Genomic DNA, 21,721 nt, shown 5'->3' on the forward strand with positions numbered 1-21,721 from the left:
CTGGAGCATTTTTCATATGAGGAAAGACTGGGAGACATGGGACTGTCCAGCCTGGAGCAGAGGAAGCTCAGGGGGATTTCAGCAATGTATAAAAGTATCTGAAGGGAAGTGCAAAAAGGACGGAGCCTGGCTCTTCCCAGTGGTGCCCAGTGGCAGGACCAGAGGCCATGGGCACAAACTGGAACGCAGGAATGTCCCCCTGCACGTCAGGAAACACTTTTTCCCTGTGATGGTGACTGAGCCCTGGCACAGGCTGCCCAGGGAAGTTGTGGAGTCTCCCACCTTGGACATACTCAAAAGTCATCTGGACACTGTCCTGGGCAACTGGCTCTGCTTGAGCAGCGGGTTGGAGCAGAGGGACCCCAGAGCTGCCTCCAACCTCAACTGGTGTTTTTGTGGTTCTGTGACTACTGCACAGTGCTGCCCGTGGGCTGAACTGGAGCTGAACTGGCAGATCTACGTGCACGTCCCAGATTCACCACCAAGAATGCCCATGTGGGCTCCTGTTTCCATACAGACGTGTGTGAGCCTGAGGCTTTGCAGCCCCACCTGGCCTCCCCAGGGTTAACACCAGAGTGGCGTTGGGGTCAGCGGTCCCTGAACTTCCCTCCGTGGCAGGTACCCTTCCCGGTACCTGCACAATCTGCCAGGGCAAGTCCAGGATGCTGCGCGCTGTCCTTCGCAGGTAGCTGCTCAGCCCTTTGGAGAGGGCATCGCGGACCACTCCTCCACCTGCTGTCACCCCACCGTCCTCCAGACGCCGCCTCTTCTGCCGCTCCCGCCGCTGCCGAGCCTGCAGCTCCCACTTCTTCTGGTGGTAGCGCAGCCAGACCAGCCGCTCTTCCTGAGTGGGGTGACAGCGTGCATGAGTCGAGCCAGAAACCGGCACAGGCTTCCCAGCCTCCCGACACCGCGCCATACAGCCAAGCCCTTCATCCCCCATCCCCGCATCACGTTCCTGCCCCAGCTGTGAAGCCACCACCCCCCTGCTTTTCTCTGTCAGTGGTTATATTTCTCCATCTCCTGGTTGTATTTCTTCTTGTAGCCCTGAGCCATGGGCACGCAGAAGGTTTCAGGAGACCCACAGCTCGCTCCTGGCAGCACCCAAGCTGCTTGGGTGGACGAGCACAGCCCCAGAGCATCTCCTGCCCAATCTGCTTCACCTACTTTGGTGGTGCCCAGGGGTGGAGGTGGACCCAGGATCTCTCGCCAGGACTGGGATAGCTCCAGGTACTGGGACATCTGTTGGCTTTCCTCTGCTGCAGGGACTCGCTTCCGCTTATTTGTGATGGGAACCGGTGGCTGAACAGTCTTGGCAGCCCCAAAGTCCTCTATGTCACCAATCTGTGAACTGGGCGTCCCCACTGGGGGCTGGTTGGCGAGGACCTGAAGGAGCAAGGACAGCAGGAGGACATGGGTTGCAGGAGAAGAGCCCCACCAGCACAGCCAGCACCTTTCCCTCACCCTCTTTACCTGTCTCTTGCCTTCCGAAGTGAAGAGTTCATTGATTTTTTTCTGTTTGTACACATCATTCTTCTCCAGGAGTTTCTTGTGGAGCCAGTCCGGGTGCCGGACCCGTGGTACTGGGTTCTTTACCTGGAGAGCATCTCCAAATCACACCGAGTCCCCCGACAAAAGCCCTCCTCCTGCGCCCCCACTGTCCCGTACCTGCTGCAGGGCTGCGGGAATGGTGATGATTTTCTGGATGGTGCTGCCCAGTCTCTCGATGTAGTAGTCCCAGTCCAGGATCTGTGAAGAGGGCAGAGCAGCAGGTAGTGAAGAAAGCCGAGCAGAAGGCCACAAGACACAGGATCAAGCATCTCCCCGGGACCCCCCACACCCAGCACCCCGCTTTGTGAGTGCAAGTAGCCGCTGCCCAGGTCGCGCCTCTGAAGGGACAAGCCCTTGTCCCGGAGCCGGGGCCATCCGCAGGGATGCCCCACTCACCGCACGGATGTTGAAGTCCTGCAGTGAGGGGCTCTTCAGCCATTTTCGGAGGTAGTGTTTGCGCACACTGGGCTCAGCTTGGAAGATGGCAAGGGGGATGGCTCTGGGGAAGGCAGGGAGGCACTTATTACCCACCCGGAGCAAGGTCCCGGCAACACACAATCCCCTCTCCCAGCCTGTGGAGATCCTCCAGGCTTCTCCTCCCACCCCCGTGAGGCCACCGCGCAGCGGTTGTACAGCGTTACCCATCGCTAGTCTTGCTCACGGTCTGAGCCAGCAGACGGGTGATCACTTGGCCACGCCACACCAGCTCGCTCACCTCCTGCTACCCTGCCCTTCCCCTCTTGGTTGCCCCAACACTGTCAAAAGCCCTGCCCCCTCAGGACGGGGTTACCTCTCGGTGACCGGAGACCCTTCTGGTTTCTTGGAAATGATGAACCGGCAGCTGAGCCCTGCATCCTTCACCATCTGGTCCCCCAGGAACTCTGCCAGGCGCTTGGCAGTGCTGATGGAGGTGGACTTCTGCTCCCCATAGTCCTCCAGCTTGCGCGACATAGACCGGTTCTCCGAGATCAGCTCAAACAGCTCCGAATCAGGCATGTTGGCAGCCTGAAAGGGGGGAAAAAAACCCCCAAAGCTAGCAAGAACCTAATGATCAAACCTTGCTGCTGTCAGATACGGGGAGCGCCTACACCCAGGTGCTGTGGCTCTTTATGGGGAGCCTGGGAATTGCTCCCTGTTGCAGCTGCCAACGTGACCTATCGAAAAGGGAGAGCGTGGGTTTGAGGCTTGCGTTGGCTTATGCCATGGCTGGGTTGTGGCAGCACTGCTGGGCTCACCAAGAACTTGTTGTATGAGGTCACTGCAAAATGGAAGGACCCAGCCACGCTCTCTGTCCCTCTCACCCCCCACTTTCTCGTGTTTTCTCTGCTCTCCCCAGTTATTGTATAGCTCATGTCTCTGTGCTCCTCATAAAACACTCTGCAGGTAAGTGGCTCTGTCATCCTCTGCCTCAGTGAATGCCCTTAGCCAACGTCCTTGGGGGATGAGGGCCACCAGACCAGCTCCACGAAGGAGATGACTGGAGGACACCACTCATCCACAGTTACAGCTGAACGAAGAGCCCTTGCACTAGGACACCAAAGCAGCAGAAATAAGATGGAAGTGACCATCAGAGACACAGCGGACCACCTACTCCGTGCAAGCCAAGTCCACCCTCCCCACAGTGCCCGACCAGCTCTGACACTTCTTCTCCAGCTCCACCTCGGGAGCACAGACGTGCTGAGCTGCGCTCACCTTGCTGTAGAGCACATCCAGCCAGTAATCAGCCACCTTGGCCACAGAAGCGTAGACCTCCTCCAGGGTGCTGCCTTTCAGAAAGGCTTCAAATACAGAAGACTGGAATATCTTCACCAGCTGCAGCTCTCCCCGGCGCTTCACTTCAAACCCCTTCAGCTCGGCTAGCGACCCGTCCTCGTTGAATACCGCGTACCTAGGAGACACAGCGTGGGCAAAACCTGGCCGGTGCCACGGGACACGTTCTCCAGGATCTTGCCGGTGTCCCTCCTGCCAGGGCGCTTCTCTCCATGCCACCACGGCACCATCCGGTGCGTTTAGCAGAGCCGCAGTGCTCGGCACTAGGATAATCTCGGAATATCTACAGCTGGTCTACCAACCGTTTCAACGTGGGTCTGCAAAAGCACGTCAGCTCTTGCCCCGGCTCATCCATACCAATTGGGAGAACGATCTTAATTGCACACAAGTAAAGGGCGGGAGGTGAGAGCCCGGGTGGAGAAATGGAGGAAGATATTAAGAAAAGGTTTAGAGAGAAGGAAACTTTGTCAGCTCAGATGCTGGCAAAGGGGTTCAGAAGAAATTGGGTGTAGCCATGAGATGACTATAGGAACACTCCCTCCCTCTCTCCTCTTGCATTCTTTTGCATTTCGCAGCCCTGCCAATTATTTGTATGTCTCAAGAAAAACCTTATGGGAACATCAGCTAAGAGAAGAGAGGGGATACTCAAACCTACATCACTTGGCCAGCCCTTCTCCCACCTGACCACATTCCTGTGGGCACAGCCTTCTCTTCCTCCACCGACGATGGTGCCTGCCAGCCACCTCCCGGCTCTTTTGGTTGGAGAGTGACCAAGAAATAAATGCACTTGCTAACATCCCCAAACTACAAGAAACCAAGAGGCTCTGAGATAAGAGTCCTATGAGCAGAACCCGCTCAGTGCTTGGCATCACCTCGACTCCTGCTACAGGGACTCACTGCTTGCAGAAAGGCACTGACAGGAGACGGCGGATGCTGGAGCTCGTCCAACGGGGCGTTAAGCACAAAGAAGCACAGAGCTGTAAGGACAGAGGGTGCTGGAGGGCAGCGACAGCATTTCTTGGAGCCAGACCCAGGTCTGTGGGCACCTCTCTAACTAGTGGTTGCTACTGCTCTAGCTTGTGTTCCTATTTAGGAGGCTGCAGAGAAATCAGTGAAGTTTGAGTACCACTACACTATGATGCGACAGTAATGGCAGGACCTGCTCCTTCTTCCAGGTGGAGAAGAAAGGGGAAACATCTAGGAGAAGCATTGCTGGAGGTCTGTGAACTCCTGAGAGATGGGAAGGCAGGAACTAGTGAGTTTAAACAGATTAGGTTGAATATAAACAGTATTAGAAGTCCTCAGAAGGAAAGTCAAAGCTCTCCTGCACACCTCAGAGCCAAACAGGGAGATCGTGTCTGGTCACCAAGTTGGAGAAACGTTGTTTTGCTGTTATCTTCTAAAATTTATAGCCACAGTATGGCACTGGAGGCAAGCGCATAGCTGGATGCGAAGATGATCTGGTGTAAGGAACTTGCCATTTAAAGCCAGCGAATCAAGTGTGCTGCCAGCTCCAGGGGCAAGGACCAACATGCCCCACATGCACAAAGGGAAAGAGACCCTCAATCTCTTACCTGGGGGGAAGCGATAATATTTCAAGCTTTGAAATCTCACCTTTTCTTCAGCTTCTTGCCCTCCTCCTTGGAAGCTGGGAGGATCATGGCCAGGTATGGTCCATCCACTTCAAAAAAGATGCTGTTCTCCGAGCGTGTGACGTAGGTGAGAGAGGCTGGGTCCTGCAGTTCCTGGTACTGATCATTCGTGAAGCCTTCCTACGGGCACAGCCCCAAGAGAACAGCTTCACTCAACAGCCAGGCTGGTTACACCAGGAGATGCCCCTTGGGCACACCTTGCCCAAAGGGATCACTGAGCACCCCTCTGAAAGCTACGGCACAATTTAGGAGTCAAAAATCAAAACACCTGACCTGCCTGTTGAGAAGAAAAATGCTTGGGACCCTAAAATTGTATTCTTTTCTCTTGCAGAAGCTGGAGCAAGCAGAGGATGGGTTTGCACCTTGCTCTAGTCTGGACTCCCAGCCTGCACAGGTGAGCACGCACCGACCCTGGCCTCTTCTTACCCCCCACCCTCTCTGCTGCAGGGACATCAGAGCCTCTCCCTCCGCTCAGATGCTCTCTGGGGCAGAGAGCATCTGTGCAGCAAGCAGGGCATCAGCTCTAATGTCCCACTCGCTACACAGGGAGCAGAGATGGAAGAGAGGCCCTCCCTCCTTGTCGGTCCTCCACCTCCTTTTTCTCAGACTGCAAAGCTGGCCTGGATGGTGCAAGACTCACCTTCACCAGGATGTTCAGCATGGCACCTGGGTAGGAGATTGTCACCTTCGGTTTCTTGGCATTGGTTGACTTGATGACAAAGTTCTCTGGGAAGCTATTGGGGAGGACACACCAAATCCCATCGGTATCCAGTTCCAGAGGTCTCCTAAGGAAGGAAGGTCACCATCAGAAGGAGAGTGCATGACGGGTGAGGATCAGCTCTGTGTCCCCCTTAAAGGCAGACCCCTTGCATCCACCCTCCGGTCCCTTCTGCAAAGCAAACCCTCATAATACAACAGAATAACCCCAGCAGTGTCAGAAATCTGAGTCCTCAACATTAACTGCTGAAAGCTCAGGTGTTTAACGTGCACCCGCATCTGCCCCAGATGCAGAGGGACCTTTCTTCCCCGGCTCAGCACATACTCACCCAATCTGCTCGATCAGTTCCCTGGCCTGGGTGATGATATTTGCTCCCGTGAAGCAGACTATGCCAGCCATTTCCATGGAGTACCAGCGAGCTCTGTGAGCAGAGGAGTCAAAGTGAAGAGCATGAAGTGCTCCCTCCCAAACCCAGCTATGGAAAGGGCAGGAGGACCTCCAGAGGAAGAAGGGCAAGAAACGCATCAACACTGGCCCTCAGCAGATTGTTCTCCTTGCCCTAAGTTACGATGCATCAGAAAAGCTGGAAACCCACTAACAGACAAGATTCCCGTCACTTATGCCCAACACTTAACGTCTGGCAGGAGTCTCCAGGATGAGAAGTCATTGGTAGAAGCAAGAGGAGAGCGTTACAGGCTGCACCCACCTTCATCCTGGTGCTTCAGAAGCAGGTGAAGCAAGTGACAGCCTCCTTAGGGCAAACCCGGTTTCCAAGGGTCCTCTCCCGAGGATCCCAGTATCGCCCAGGGGGGAGACTCACCCTTTCCGCATGACGTAGCCGTAGAAAGAGTTAAGGATGCACTTGTGGGCCAGCTGCAGGGAGTCATACAGGATTTCCATGTTCTTGCAGCGCTTCACTTCAGAGGCGTCTCCTGTCTCCACCGCTGCAGACAGCTTCTTCTTCCACACCTGCAAGCCACTGACAGAGTCAGGAGGATCCCACACATCGCTACTGGTGGTATCCAACTGGTTCCCCCTCAGTCCCAGTATAGTATTACAACTCTAGAACAGTATCTTTGCCAAAGATCAGCAGCATGAGCTAGACATTCCTTTTTCTTCTGCAGCAGAGGAGGAGTTGGCCAGAGCTACTTTGCCACACAGTAGGAAGGACCTGCAGCACCAACAATAACTCTTGACGGTGACGATCAGAATTCAGCCAGCGCCGGCAGCGCTGCCCGCCTGCATCAGTTGTGCTGCACCACATGCGCACAGGCAAGAACCAAATACACCGCCTGCAGCAATCAGTGATGTCTGGCTAAACAGCAGAACTGCCTGTGTAGAAAAAGCCTCTCAGCCAGCTCCGTGATTCATGGCAGAAGAGGCAGCTGGGAGTAACCGCAAAACAAACGGCTCGTTAATTAACTCCGCCGGAGGCAGAGTCCCAGGGCCTTGCCATTGCCTTCAACACACTCCAAGAATAACGTGCCCTGGTATCCTCTAGCACGAACCTCAACCAGCAGAGAACTAGAACGTCCTCCTGGAATCAACCGTTCCTTAACCCGAGGTGTAGACCTTGCTTCCCCTTTTCTCCACGTAGGAAGAATGCCCCAGACTGAACCTGGCTGGATCAGATATATCAGAACAGAGACTAGCTGAGGATTTCCTAAACCCAGTGAAAAATGGAGATGCAGCTTTGCTTCCGACAGCACCACCGAGGCAGTAAATGCCATGGCAGCAGCCGTTGAAGATTTGTCAGCAAGAAGCCACAGCTGTCAGGAGCTCCACCACGTCCTCAAGAACAAAGGCTGAATAGAGCAATGCTTTAGGGCTCGGGTTTTCAGTGAAAGACGAGAGGTGCCCAGCCTTGGCAAGACAAGTTAAACTAGAAGTTGAGCTTGGTACCTTGTGCAGCCCCTTGAACTCGTAGCGACGGTCCCTGAAAGCTCGCACCGTGTCCACATAGAAAGAGTTCTCTCGCTGGCAGATGGTGGTGACTCGTTCCTCCACCTTGGTGACATGGATCTTCTTGTATGCCTTGCGGCAGTAATCTAGTCAAGGGAAGAAGCAGAGGGAGCTTCTCAGGGATGGGTGCCCCACTGCGGACAGAGGGATGGGCACAGTATGGACAGGGAGACCTCTAAGCACCAGGCACGGGTGAGCAGGGAGACAGTCCTACTGCAAAGGGAGGGGAAGGAAGATACCAGCACGGAGAGAAGCAACATCTCATTATGGAGATGCAGGGACAGGTGGGGGAAATAAAGTCATCGTGATGCACATATAGCCCATCCAGAAACCCAGGCTCTGCCCCCAGCCACCTGGATGGTTCTGCTGAACAGCATCACTCCAGGTGATGGGATAACGTTATGTTGCCCTTTCATTAACAGGCTTTAATTAGCAACCTTCCAAAAATTGGAGCCATTTGTGTTTCAACTTAAATCCATGGCTTTCAACAGACAAAAGGAGAAACACTGACACAGGCACTGGTGCTTGGTCGCTCTTCGGGAAGCGCATAGGAGCTTGCTGGAATCCTGGAGAAGGTCTCCCAAAGCATGGTCTGAGACCAGACCCAGTCTGAAGTAACCCCACAGACGTAAGAGAGGTAATTAATGGTGAGCACTGCTCACAGCCCAGGTTGCAAAACACCGCTCCAGATCATGACGTTGATTTATTTATTTTTTTTTACCTGCCAGCCGCTTTTTCTCGTACTTGGCCTGTTCTTCCCGGGAGAGCTCGTGGAAGGCGCGGGGTGCTCCCTCGGGGGACAGCGGGGGGAACTTCTCCGACTCCAGCTGCTGCTGGATGCGGTGATACTCACTGCGGCTGGCAGGCACTGCGGAGGAGGGCAGCTATCAGTGTCCCAGGGGAGCAGCAGGAATTCATCTCCACCTCTGGGGGTTGGACTGGGAAGTCCTTACTGTACTTACTGAACTCTCCTCTCCACTGCCAAGTCATCCGGCGCTGACAGTTGGCACCTGGCTTGTTGAAGTCACAGGCAGCACACGTGGCCTCATCCACCATGGCTGAGGGCTGGACACAAGTAAGAGACAGACAGGGGTCAGAGGGGAGAACTCTCCAAAAGACGACTCATGCCAGAACAGGCGCTGGGTGGCAGAAGAGCATAGGTGCGAACGTTGGAGATGTACTCAGTACGTTCTCCTCTCCAGAGCCTTTTGGAACCACAAAGCCTGCAAAAACAATAGCTGGGTTTTTGGGAAAAGTCCGAGCTAAAGTTGTAGCTCAGCCTCTGCAGACCCAGAATCCATGGCAGCTTGACTAAATTTCACACACAGCCTTATTTGATCCCCCTGACCTGAGCAGAAAGTTCAGCCCTTGCTGTTAAGGGGATCCAATCAGAGGGACCACCAAGGTCATCTGAGAGGCAAATGAGGAGAGATGAGGTTGACGTCACCCACCTGCAACCTGTTGGTCAGAATGATGTTGGGGTACATGGCCCCCACGTCTAGATGGTAGATAAGGGGACACTCAATTCTGTTCGGAACATCCTTCAGGGAATTCAGTTTGACCTTGATTTCATCACAAACCTGTGGCAAGACAAAAAGAAGTGAAACTCGGACAGGAAGGAGTTAATGAGTCAAACACGTGCTGAATTTGGTCCTTCACTCCTGCACAGGGACAGCTGCCACTGACTCTGGGGAAGGAATTAAAGGACCAAAGGAGCAGCATCAGGGACTCCTTGACCACAGGTACTTTAGGTTTTGTTTTGGACCTCCAAGGTAGGCTTTATCCATAGGGGTACGTGGAAGGTGAGAGCAGATACTTCCTAAAGGTTACTTGATCAAGGACCTTTTCAGTGCAAATGGGTTAATGGAGACAACAGCAAAGGCCAGAAGTCCCCAGTCACTAACTGATGATGCCCTCCAAGAAACTCCAGACTCGGCTTTGGAGAAGGGAGACCTGCACTTTGTAGCCGATAAGAAGCGGGGAACAAGAGGAACATGAGTATTTGGGATATCTGAAGGGTCTGCCTTCTCACTAAATCCCTTCCCAGCTCTCTCAGAGCTTTGTTCCTGGTTGAAACTGCAAAGGAGAAAGCAGGAATCGCATCCCTCAGCCGGGGCAGAGACCCCGGATCCCTGGGCTGGGCTCCAGCGACTGGGGCTGCTGGAAGCGGTGGCTGCTTATAACATCCCCTAACACCCATCTACTCTGCAGGCGCCCATAAATGGGCTTCTTGGTCTCCCTCCGTAGAACATAAAATGAATCTCAAGAGGCACTTTAAAGCTGCAGCCCCAGCCTGGCAGCTCAGCCCTCCCTGCCTAGTCCAGCCGTGCTGCGGGTGACGTACCTCCTGGAAGTTGGTGACTTGATCCAAGGGCAAACCCTCCTCCTCCTCGATGGCGTGCTGCAGTGTCTTCTCCACGTGCTGCACCAGGAAATCGAAGGCAGCAGGATTCTGCAGGGGCGTGGGGACGACACTGAGAATGTGGGCAGCCGTCCCCAGCTGCAGGCTGGCAGCTCCTGCCCTGCTGCCCGTGCCCCTGCCTGACTTGGGGAGCTCTAAGCACGACCCTGCAGCGCAGCGCATCACATTGAGGCACGGGCAGGGTCTAGACCACTGACACCAGGTCAAAAAAAAAAGCAAAAGCAATGAAGGGAAGAGATAAGGGCAGCTAACGAGCAGCCATTGCATTTGTGTTTGCACCTCTGATGGCCGCACACTGGCTGGTGCCAGCGCCCAAAGATTCAGATTTAGTCCAGATCCTTTTCTACACCCGGTGTGTGCTCCCCCGTGATCATTCACTAGATGATATCCAGCAAAACATCCCGCACTAAGTGCGATGCATCGCATGGCAGAGAGTGAAGCCGCCTCTGAAAACCTAAGGGCCCGTGAGCACAATGCAGGTGCGAAGCAGGGCAAGGGAGAGGTGATGGAGGCAGCAGCGTGAAGCAGAAACAGGTGAAAGACGCCCAGGAAGAGTTCAGAAGAAGCTTAGTTTGGGTGGGAGAAGGACAGAGGGAGGACGGGACCCCAAGGGGACAGAGGCATATCTTCCAAGAACCACTGGCTCAAAACCAAACCCAAAACCCCACTTCACCACTCTCCCTTGCTGTCAACAAGGTCGGGCTTGCTTCCAGTATGTGATACATAGGACACTTGCTCTCCCAGTGAAGCACAGAGGGCCACTTGGAAGCCTCCTCCCATCCCTTCCCAGCCCAGCTCCGTGCAGCTTCAGGTGCTCAAGGTCTCCTGAAGTATGACACCGCCCAAGCCCAGCGGGGACACACAGGAGACGTTAACACCAGCGGAGGGTTACTCCTCACCACCACGCTCCGCGAGGACAGAGGTTGTCTGCGTGGCCCCTTACCATTTTGAAGCGGCAGGGGATGTCACTGCGGAAGACCCCAGATTCCAGCGCTTCCACGTGGCCTCCCACGTACGTCTCCGAGTCCAGCACGTGGCCATCTTCTGTCAGTTTGTTGAATTCCTGCTCCTGCTTGTTGGGGAAGATGATGTTGGCATGATAGGCTTGAACCATCAGCAGTGCCTCGCACAATGTCCCAGATCCTTTTCTTAACACCTGCAGGAGAGACATCGAAGCTGGTTTTAAACTCAAAAAGAGTAGGTTTAGATTAGATATAAGGAAGAAATTCTTTATTACGAGGGTGGTGAGACACTGGAAAAGGTCGTCCAGATTAGTCATGGATGCCCCATCCCTGGAAGTGTTGTTCATGGTCTGGTTGGATGCAGCTTTGAGCAACCTGATCTAGTGAAAGATGTCCCTGCCCATGGCGGGGGGGTTGAACTAAATGATCTTTGAAGGTCCCTTCCAACCCAAACCATCCTGTGATTCAGCAAGAAGTGCTGTACCAGTGCTGGTGGCACCGGACTGGACTTACAGCCACATCAGCGAGCCGGATGGCTTCAGCTGGTGACACACGTGTGACTGCGCAGCAGGCAGTGCTGCAGCCCACGGCAGGGATGATGGGAGCGGGTGAGAAGCCAACACCGACTCCTTCATGTTGGCTGGGAGGAGAGCAGGCTATGGACGGTGCAAAGACCTCCAGACCTCTGCTGCCATCATCTCCTGGCACTACTCCACTGTCAAGTGCCTTTTTAAGCTAAACCAGGTGGGGACAGAGGGACATTTCCTACGTGCTTAGCACAGACAGCTTCCTAACCATCCTCCCTACAGCTGACAACAGCCATCAGGAGACCCAGCTTTGCATGACCACGACTACAAGTAAACTTGGCTGCCTATGGAGCATCAGCCATACTTTCTTGCTCCAGCCCCATGCTGCCAACACTCAGGTCTCTTGTTCTTAGGCACCTCTCTCAAAACACCCCAGGGCTGTGGAGAGAAAGGAGCAGCCTCCAAATCCACCCTCCCTCCCTGACATGGATGGGAAAGTGCCCGGGCAGTGGGAATCAGGTCCGTGGCCAGAGCATCCCTGCAGCACGGGAAACGTGCCTCTTTGCTCAGCAAAGAAATCTTCATTTCAGGAGTGCACCCACCTCATCAGGCTCCATGGGAATGATGGTGCACAAGGCGAAAATGAAAGGATGCACGTACTTCATATACATGTAATAGGTAGCAACTGCGTCGGACACTGAATAGGTGGCCAGGGTCTGTCGGAGAAGGGCGAAAGGCAAATTAATCCCAATCACATGGGACAGAGCAGCTCAGTGACAATAATCTTTCATTGCTTCCTGATGAACACGCTCGTATCAGCAGGAAGAGGGGAAAGGCATATTTCTCCATAGCCTAGGTTGTAAAGAATAATCTGTTCGCTTCTGAGGACATCCTGCTCTAGTTCTAATTACACAGCGATACGTCATCTTTGAATGAGAAGAAATGGGAAGGATGAGCTCATGGCACAGATGCTGCCCCGTTTGGGAATCAGGAGGCGGCTCCAGAGCTTTGGCAGAAATCCCCTGCCCACAACACCTGGAGCACTACGCCTATTTCTTGTCTCTCCAGCAAGTCATGGCTCTTTGTGGTGTTTCTGATTTAGGTGGTGCCTGCCACCTCGCATTGATGTAAATAAATATAGAAAATACACAGTGCGATGCCAGCGCTAGAACCACTTCAAAGAAATCCTGTTCTTTCTCCCCACAAGGTCAAGTGCTTCTAAGGCATTGGCAATTGGGGAGACAGATTGAGTTAATTTCTCAAAACCCACTGCATTAAGCAAAAACATTTTGTAACACTTCAACTTAAAAGATTCAATCATATTGCAGCTGCTCTAGGCTTGTTTTCCAATTGCTCAGAGAAGATGCAGCACAAGGAGGCAATACCTGAGGCTCCTCCGTAGCCATCCGGCACATCTCTTCAGGGTCCAGCTCCACTGGATCGTAACCCAGTTTTGCTTTAGCTGCTGCTTTCAGGTTGTGACTTCCCACTGGGAGGTAACTGTCTCTCTTCACCCACCTGGACAGAATCATGAAAATACCAGTTTGTGCAGAGAAACCAGCCCTGCCCTTCAAAGAGGGGCTCAGGTTTGCAAACGGGACGTCGGTTGCAAAGGGGACCTCTCACCGAGGACAGCCGAGAGCCAAGCATCCAAGTACAGTGGAGTCAGAGGCTGCCCAGCTTTAGATATCCTACATCTCTACCAATGCCCTGAAATCCCAACCAGGACAAACCCCACTATCCATACCATCACCACTGCTCAGAATTACCACCTTCCAACTCCCTCAGTGGCTTTAAGATAAACATTTAACCACCAGAGGAGACACAGCCAGGACTGCAAGGACAGCCAGCCACTCTCCAAAGTCCAAACACCGCTCCAGTGGAGGAAAACCACATAAAAACCCCAACTTCTCTCTCTCTCTCTCTCTCCAACGCATTCACAATGTGTCCTTTCTTCTCCTGACTGTGCCAGGAGGCTCTTGGGTTAGGATACAGTCCCTTCCCCACTCTAATAATCTGATCTTATCCCACCCCTTCTCCGCTCCCCCAAATCAGACCTCAAACACCCGAGACAGCCATAAGCAGGCTGCAGGGAGAGAGACAGCCCTGACAGCCCTTCATGGGGAAGGCTTGACAGCTTCTGCGGTATGCAGAGTGCCAAAGGGAAGCAGCACAGTCAAAGAAATGGACTGTCACCCCAGTGTAGAGAGGTGCGACACACAAAAGCTTCCAACAGACAGGAGGAGGACAGTATTCAAATACAACTGTAGGTATTTTATATACATTCAAGAGATAAAGATGCAGGTATATGGTAGGGGAGCAGCATTTGGTACCTTAGACAGTCCATGTGGATGCACTGGGATGCTTTGTACTCTCCCTGGCTGTCCTTCTGAAACCCAATTTCCTGATACATACTAATTCCATGAGCTGCTGCTCTTGCTTCCACAAAGGGCCTGGGGAAAGAGGCAACGTGAAGAGAAGGAATAGAACAACCATTCCCCTTCATCTCCAACAACAGTTTCACAACTGCTTCGTTACAAACTACCTAAAGAATTTTTCTTGGGATTTAACTGTGATATCTGGCCACGGGGAAAACTTCCTGCAGGACAGAATTGCAGCATGACCCAAAAGGCAAAGCTGCTTGCTTACGTCCTGCACCAGGAGGTGCAGGCGCGTGGTCCCTCTCCCCTTGCTTCCCGAAGGCTTGCCTGTGCCCCTCTCCCCAATATCCTCCAGGTCTCTTTTGACCTTCTCCTCGCTCTCCCAAGACTGGGCTCATCCAGACACCAACATTGCCACATTGACAAGGGTTTAAAGCAGCTCAGCCAAGCGGATGGGACTCTACAGAAGCTCATACTTCCAAGCCAATGACCACAGGGTTTGGCGAGGTGCTCAAACTGGCCAGACAGTCAGCATGGACCACACACCATCACCACGGTGTGAGCTATGGCAGGACATTGAGAGTGGTACCTGACCCTGCCCTACAGCTCAGGTGACACCTTGCCAGCTTAGTTTTCGTTCCTGATCTTACCAGTCAAAGAAGTCTCCATTGTATGTGACAATGATGGTGGGTTTGGTCTCCTGGACATGTTCAAACCACCTCTGGATTAAATGAGCCTAGGATGAAAGAGTAGAAAAGATACGTATATAACTTCATCTCCTCCACGGAGAGGTGGTGGATACCATACAGTTTACTCCACCCTTCCCCTCTCCTCCCCACCCTTCCCCTCTCCTCCCCACCTCGCCCAAACCTGACCCCTCTTACCCTTATTACCAAGAAATGAAAGCATGACCAGCCCTGCCAGACCCGCCACGTTCCCCAGCGACGCAGCCTACCAAGTGATTAGCTGCCTTTGGCTAACAAGAGCCCCAGGCAGGTAAAATGTCTGCTGGGCAGAACCGACTTACTTCATCTGGTTCATTAAAGATGCAAAACGGACCCTCATACTCCGGCTTGGGAGTAAACTCAAAGTCTTCAATATCCTCAGAGACAATCTCCCTGTTTGTGATCAGGTAGCCCTAGGGAGGTGACAAGGAGGCAGTCAGGAGGACTTGGCTTGCTGGCAACCCAAAAACGCTGTCCAAACGATGGGATGCTTTCCTCTTGAAAGCCAGAGCTTCAGTCAAGGAGGAACAACTATTTGGGAGTCATCTGCTGAACCATCGCTGGCCATCGGCTAAGGAGGCCATGGGGAGGCAACATGGGACGGCAGAGTTGTCCCTGTGCTCTCCAGGTTACTACTGCTCCCTCAGAGAAGCACCAGCAACCCGAGCTAGGTACCATGAAACTAAATACCTTATGCATCATTCAGACTTTAATTTCACTTCCACAGCCACACACCAAGCAGCCAGCAGCAAGGCAAGCCTGGAGCGAGCTGGGTTGGCGGCAAAACGCTGGCTCGCTCCCCAGCTTCGCTGCTGGAGCATGGAGGAAACCACTCTGCTGTCCCTTACCTGCCCATCAATCATGTAGGAGATCATCATGATCTGATCTGTCTCCGCATCAGGGAACTTCAAAGGGAGTTTGGTAGTTTCAATGTCAAAGGCGAGAACGACAGGATCCTGAGCAGGACCAAATCCATTAGAAAATATTCTAAAGCTGACTTGAAGTTAAAGAGCGATTCCCATTAAGCCCAGTGCTAGCCCAGCATGCAAACCGGACCCTCCCCAGTAATCATTTTACTGCTTTATCAACCCCAAAATCACTACCCAAGCCCAGAAACAAAGCTTTCCCCCCGCACCCCACGGCGTGACACCGGCAGCGCATCGGGTCGCACACACCAGCCGTGCACCTCGACAGACTGACGCCTGCCTGACCAACGCTCACCGGTCGCTCCACGAGGTCGTCTCGGCGGGTGATTTCGGGGGGGTAGGTGCTGCCCCGGTATCGCACGTTGTACCAGTGAGCCTGTCAAGAGAGGAGGGCAGGCGGTGCCTTACTGCGGGGCCAGCTCCTTGTATCACTCCTCTTCAGCTGCCGGGGACAGAGCTGCGTGAATTAAACGCAGCCCAGAAGAAAGGCTCAAACTGCAGCTGTGCATTAATCATTTAACTTTTCTGCATGTCATTAACTAAGGAGAAGGCCCAGCAGTATGGGACCAAGCTTTACGCATCAACTCAGTGTCACCAACACCTTTGCAAAGGTCCCGGAGAGAAAAAGTTTCTGCCCTGCCTGCACTTCAGGAGTACGGCAGCAGGAAAGCAAAGCTCTTCCAGCTTCCTTATTCCTTACTCACCACGTGGATCTTCAGGTCAATGGAGAGGCGAACGTGGTAGGGTACGTCGTACTCCCGCATATCCACAATGTTGTCCATCTGGTTGGAAACCTTTCTGGAGGCCCCTTCCTCATCCGTGCTCAGGCTGCCTCCGCTCAGAGCGCTGCAAGGAGCAGAGCGAAGCAGGACCTTACCCGAGTGCCCATCTCCGCGGGCTCGGCTGCGAGGGACAGCCAGGCGGCACCGGTGACACCCGGCAGCAGGAGTCAGTGACAGGGGAGGAGAGAACGGGAAACGCTTCCCCGCCGTGCAACCACCCTCTGCACGCAGAGGGGTCCTGGGGACAGGCAGCACACACAGTCCCGCTGCTCCCATCTCAATTCACCTTTACTCGCGTTTGCGAGCTGCGTCGGCTCAGACAGGCACGTGCCTGTATAACGAACGGTTCTTACGGCACTGGATTTATAAGTATGGTAATGAGTCTAAGCATAATGAGGCAACCTGGGCAGCACTTTGAACAGGGACCGTACGCCTTCCAGGTGAGCAGGGAGTGCTCATCTCGCTTGATTCTTCTTCCTCAAGTTTCAACTGAAATCAGACTTCAGGGCCAGGAAACCAAAGAGAGGGGTGAATTTTTCATGTTTATATTCTGGTTGACTTCAAAAACAAAGTTTTTTGTTTTTTTTTCTGTCTGCAACTGTGTTTCCAATCTTGTAAACAAGTGCCTGGCTTTTTATTGGGATAGAAAATGTTTGTTGGGTTTTTTTTCCCCTTTAGTCACAGCTAGAAGTAAGGTTGCCCAGTGCCTCTCAGTATCCTTTCTCAGGGGACAGGCAATCTATTTGATGGGCAGGCAGAGGTCCCACCACAGCACATCACATCCCAGAGGCTCTGGGGGCCTCTTGATGTGCAGCACCGAGCTGGAAGAACCACCTTGGAGATGGGTGGCAGAGAGGCATAGCTGGGGTCAGAGCCCAGGCAGGACAACACCCCTCTGAGGACAGTTAAGAAATAATCAAGGGAGTCTAATTATTAACACGAGACACCAACCGGTTGCCCTAAGGAGGGCTCCCACCTTGACAGCATGGCCGTGTAGACATCGCTCGCCTGGTCTCGCTCTCTGTTCTTCCTCACGGCAGGAGAGATCTCCTTCCGCACCTTCACCAAGTCATCCACCGTGTTGAAGGACAGCTTGATGTAGTTCCTCTTCAGGCCCACCAAGTGGTTTGGCTGCAAAGCAGCAAGACAACGCCAGCTCAGGGGGGATGAGTACTGAGGGATGGTCACCATAAGAGGGGGTGGGGAAGGCAGACTAGACTGATGCAGGTAGAAGAATTGGCCAAAAAAGAGGTGCCAATGGGTGGGAGAGTCAAGCACCAAGAAGAGACTCTGGTGGGCCCATCAGGGAAGAGCACAAGAGCTGCACAGCAAGGGCCCAGCCAGCTCTGCCGCCCGTGCAGGCAGGACCACGCGCAGGATTCACCCGGGGAAGAAGAGGATGAGCATGAGCAGCATCCCCCTCCCACAGCTCTCTCTCCTCCTCCAATCATTCTTTAATTCCTGCAATGAAACGTCTTGAACATGCTGTGAAACAGCTGATGTGCTCAAGGAGAGGAATGTTATTACTACTGATAAGCAATTAGCCATAACTAACCCATTTGTGATAGGCACCACAAGCAGCACTAGGAGATTGAAGTCAAGCACGCTGTTTCCCTTCTCTGCTCAGTCCCTTCCTACCGCGCTAGGGCTGTGCAAGGTCCAAAAAAACCAACCACTACTCAAGAGCACAGAGGGCAGAGGAATACAAACCAGGTCCAAGTCTTCTTTGGGGACAGTTTCCAGCTTTGCAATCTTCCCTTGGAACTTCTTGGAGAGGAAGGAGGACACTTCTCGCTCACAGCCCTGCCGAGAGACCTTGGGGCTGAGCAGTGCGGCTCTGTCCCTCGGGAGAAAACCGTCCCAAAGCAGGATGCCCAGGAGGTCTCGAGCTTCCCTGTGTCCTGCTGCCCCCCTCCCTGGGGACCTCAGCCCTCCCAGGGTCCCCTCCTCACCTTCTGGGTGGCGATGTAGAAGTAGGGCTTGTAGGGCAGGGCCACCTAGGAGAGAGGAGACAGGTGACAGCGGCAGGTCCCCTCGTGGGACCCTGTGCCCAGCCCGGTCCCCCCCCGGGGGACCCACCTTGAAGCGGCTCCCGTCCTCCTGGATGAAGTAGTAGTCCACGGCGCTCACCGACCGCCGGTCCTCGTCCAGCACCTCCGTCTGCCCACGGGCACCAGGGACTCAGCGGGATCCCTCCGTAAGAGCCCCCCCGGGGCTACCGGGACCCCTCCACGGGAACCCCCCGGGCTCTACCGGGGGCCTCCCCATGGGACCCCTTCTCCCCCAGCCCTAGCGGGGGTCTCTCGGTGGGACCCCCCCGCGCCCCACCGGTTGGCTGCTCGCCCCCCGCCCCGCCGGTCCGTACCGGGTGCCTCCCCATGGGACCCCTTCTCCCCCGACCCTAGCGGGGGTCTCTCGGTGGAACCCCCCCGTGCCCCACCGGTTGGCTGCTCGCCCCCCGCCCCGCCGGTCCGTACCGGGTGCATGTTAATGAGCCAGCCCGTCCGCTCGCCGGGCTCCGCTGGCCGCTCGAAGCCGAACAACGCGTCCAGCCGGTCCGTGCGCTGCGATCGCTCCAGGCGCTTGAGAGCGGAGAGCGCGGGGCCATCGTCCCTGCCGGACGCCGCGCCCTCAGCCCCCGCCGCCGGCTCCCGGGGCCCGCCCGCCCGCCGCCCCCACCGCGCTCCCTCGGGCTCGCCGCCGCCGCCCGGCTCGGCGCGCCGCCCGCCGCCCCGCAGCACCATCCCCGGCCCGGCCCGGCCCGGCCCGCCGCCGCGGAAGGAATTTCCCGCGCTGCGCCCGGTTCCCGCGAGAGCGAGCTCCCCCCGCCCCGCCCCGCGGCGAGAGCACCAATCAGAGAGCGGCCCCGCCTCGCCCGCCGGCACCTCCCACCAATGACGGGTGGTGCGCCCTGGCGCGCCGCGCCCCGCCCCTGGCGCGCCCCCCGCCCGGCAGGCCCCGCCCACCCAGCAGCGATCGCCGGTGCTGCCCGTTACGGGCCCGGGCGGCAGTCGGGGCGGGAGCGGTCCCCTCGGCTGCTCGGGCACCGCGGCTGCTGCGGGGCGGCGGTGAAGGCAGCCTAAACCCCGCTCCTGGCTGCAACAGTGAACAGCCCTTGCTCGGCTGAGGCGTGACCGGGGGTTGTAGGGGAGCGATCGTGCCCCTGGTGAGGCCACACCTCGAATGCTGTGTTCAGTGTTGGACCCCTCACTCCAAGAAGGACACTGAGGTGCTGGAGCGTGTCCAGAGAAGGGCGACGGAGCTGGTGAGGGGTCTGGAGCACAAGTCTGATGAGGAGCGGCTGAGGGAGCTGGGGTTGTTCAGTCTGGAGAAGAGGAGGCTGAGGGGAGACCTCATCGCTCTCTACAACCACCTGAAAGGGGGTTGTGGGGAGGTGGGTGTTGGTCTCTTCTCCCAAGTGACAAGTGACAGGACAAGAGGAAACGGCCTCAAGTTGCGCCAGGGGAGGTTCAGGCTGGATATTAGGAAAAATGTCTTTCCTGAGAGAGTGGTGAAACACTGGCAGAGGCTGCCCAGGGAGGTGGTGGAGTCACCCTCCCTGGAGGTGTTCAAGGAACGTGTGGACATGGCACTGTGGGACATGGTTTAGTGGGCATGGGGGGGTTGGGCTGATGGTTGTACTTGATGATCTTGCAGGTCTTTTCCTACCTTGTGATTCTGTGATTTCTTCCTGCAGCCTGAGAGGAGGAGGAGCAGCCCAGCAGACCGTGCGGGTGTGCAGAGATCCCCCGCCGCGATCCCCCTGCCTGTCTGCTGGAGCCCAGGGAGCCGGGGGCCCTGCCCAGGCTGGGGGATGCGGCTGCCGCTTTCCCCTTTGAGGCTTCAATCAGCAGCGAAGCTGAGCACGCGTCCCAGAGACACACGCCTGTGTCCCAGAGACGCACGCAGGGACACGCAGACACAGGACACACAGACGGCCACAGGAAGGCCCTGCTGCCATCAGCACCCACGCACAGCACCCACATCACACGCCAGCCCGGTCCCCTCCTCCTCTGGGTGGCAGAGGTGGGAGGTCACTAGTGCAGGCACACACACACTTGGGGTTCACACACACACTCGTGAGTCCCCCGAGCACCGGCATGACCCCTCTGTCCCCCCGGCATGGCCCCTCTGTCCCCCTGGCACCCCTGCCTGGACCCCAGCCCTCAGACCCACCCCATGGGTCCTTGACTCACCAGCTGGTCCAGCTTGAATTTTGCTGGTGAATGCACAGGCACACCCCCCCTATCTCTCATTTGGGGGGAATCCTCTCTCCCCTCCACCAGACACACACGCTGTGACGATCCAGCTCCAGCTGCACTGAGCCCCTCATTCACCTCACACCGGTCGCCCCCCAGTAGCTAGTTTTGGGGACACCATTCCCACCTCGCAGCTGGAGATTAAAGGCTCCCACTGGCTCCAGTAGCTGCACTGGGACCCCACTCCAGTAGGTGACACCATATCCCCTGACATACACACAGGTCTCACCAGCAGCTGACACTTGGTCCTTGCAGCACACACTCACGCAGGATAGAGAGTGAGATGATGCAGAGAAATAGTTAAGAAAAGATTTAATAAGAAAATACGAAAAGGTAGGACAGACTGTGGTGACCAGGCAGAGGACTCAGCCAAACCGGCCCCGGTTTATACCTGAGTGGTCCCTTTGTACCCCTTTCTGCCTCCCTCCACTTTGTCCCTCCTGGTTCCCCAGGTCCCCTTCCCATCCCCATGGGTCCATTCCTGCACCCCTCCTGGCCCGTGTCTGGGGTCCCCCCGTTTGACGCATGCAGCAGTTGCAAAGCCCAGGCTGATCCTCCCGGAAGGGCCAGCCCCAGGGTGGTTTCTGGATAGCCCATGAATTAGGGTGAGTGGTGACGTCTGGTCCCCTTCACTGCCTCCCTTGTCGTCTGGAGGTCAGGTCTGTGTCCCTGCATGGTCTTGTTCCCAGCTTCCCTCCTTTTCATATTATCCCTGGTTGCATTGAAGGTCCTCGGCCCTTGATGGAGCAGAGACACACTCTTACAGCATGTTTCAGCAGCGAGGTGCTCTCCGGGTGTTCAAGAGAAGGAATAAATATAAAGCAATACTCATTTCCACCCCACAAAGCCACAGAGTGCGTGGTGGGGACCATTTCACTCAACACTCTCTGGAAGATCCTTTGAGCTTCCAGAAGTTGCTGTCTCCACTTAGGCAAGTCTGAATTTCACCTGAGCTTGACCCAAAACATCTCTTTGTAGATACTGGACACTAGAGCAGACTGCTCCTGCCCCGACCGGTGTGCTCAACAGCGGGAGGATGCCATCAGTGAAGGCATCCACATGATCCAGGAAGGAACTGACTTTA

General features: G+C 55.3%; 1 protein-coding gene across 1 annotated transcript in view; it reads right to left on the reverse strand.

The window, feature by feature from the left end:
• The window catches only part of POLE (DNA polymerase epsilon, catalytic subunit), a 29,935-nt gene extending 10,813 nt beyond the window's left edge, over nt 1-19,122 (reverse strand). Inside the window, exons 1-31 of the mRNA XM_059827955.1 lie at nt 19,058-19,122; nt 18,856-18,991; nt 18,458-18,538; nt 18,331-18,375; nt 18,089-18,181; nt 17,355-17,509; nt 16,301-16,442; nt 15,892-15,972; nt 15,519-15,626; nt 14,973-15,083; nt 14,596-14,681; nt 13,898-14,017; nt 12,950-13,082; nt 12,167-12,280; nt 11,019-11,231; nt 9,998-10,105; nt 9,105-9,233; nt 8,616-8,718; nt 8,375-8,521; nt 7,594-7,739; nt 6,512-6,660; nt 6,020-6,112; nt 5,614-5,758; nt 4,936-5,093; nt 3,244-3,439; nt 2,342-2,556; nt 1,948-2,050; nt 1,669-1,749; nt 1,474-1,596; nt 1,168-1,386; nt 635-844 (exon numbers count right to left, since the gene is read on the reverse strand). Of these exons, the coding sequence (XP_059683938.1) occupies nt 635-844; nt 1,168-1,386; nt 1,474-1,596; nt 1,669-1,749; nt 1,948-2,050; nt 2,342-2,556; nt 3,244-3,439; nt 4,936-5,093; nt 5,614-5,758; nt 6,020-6,112; nt 6,512-6,660; nt 7,594-7,739; nt 8,375-8,521; nt 8,616-8,718; nt 9,105-9,233; nt 9,998-10,105; nt 11,019-11,231; nt 12,167-12,280; nt 12,950-13,082; nt 13,898-14,017; nt 14,596-14,681; nt 14,973-15,083; nt 15,519-15,626; nt 15,892-15,972; nt 16,301-16,442; nt 17,355-17,509; nt 18,089-18,181; nt 18,331-18,375; nt 18,458-18,538; nt 18,856-18,991; nt 19,058-19,122 (4,008 nt within the window). The remainder of the gene's footprint in view (nt 1-634; nt 845-1,167; nt 1,387-1,473; nt 1,597-1,668; nt 1,750-1,947; nt 2,051-2,341; nt 2,557-3,243; nt 3,440-4,935; nt 5,094-5,613; nt 5,759-6,019; nt 6,113-6,511; nt 6,661-7,593; nt 7,740-8,374; nt 8,522-8,615; nt 8,719-9,104; nt 9,234-9,997; nt 10,106-11,018; nt 11,232-12,166; nt 12,281-12,949; nt 13,083-13,897; nt 14,018-14,595; nt 14,682-14,972; nt 15,084-15,518; nt 15,627-15,891; nt 15,973-16,300; nt 16,443-17,354; nt 17,510-18,088; nt 18,182-18,330; nt 18,376-18,457; nt 18,539-18,855; nt 18,992-19,057) is intronic.
• Between the last annotated feature and the right edge of the window lie 2,599 nt (nt 19,123-21,721).

The sequence above is a fragment of the Gavia stellata genome, chromosome 21 (genome assembly GCF_030936135.1).
Source record: "Gavia stellata isolate bGavSte3 chromosome 21, bGavSte3.hap2, whole genome shotgun sequence".
NCBI classification, from domain to species: Eukaryota; Metazoa; Chordata; class Aves; order Gaviiformes; family Gaviidae; genus Gavia; species Gavia stellata.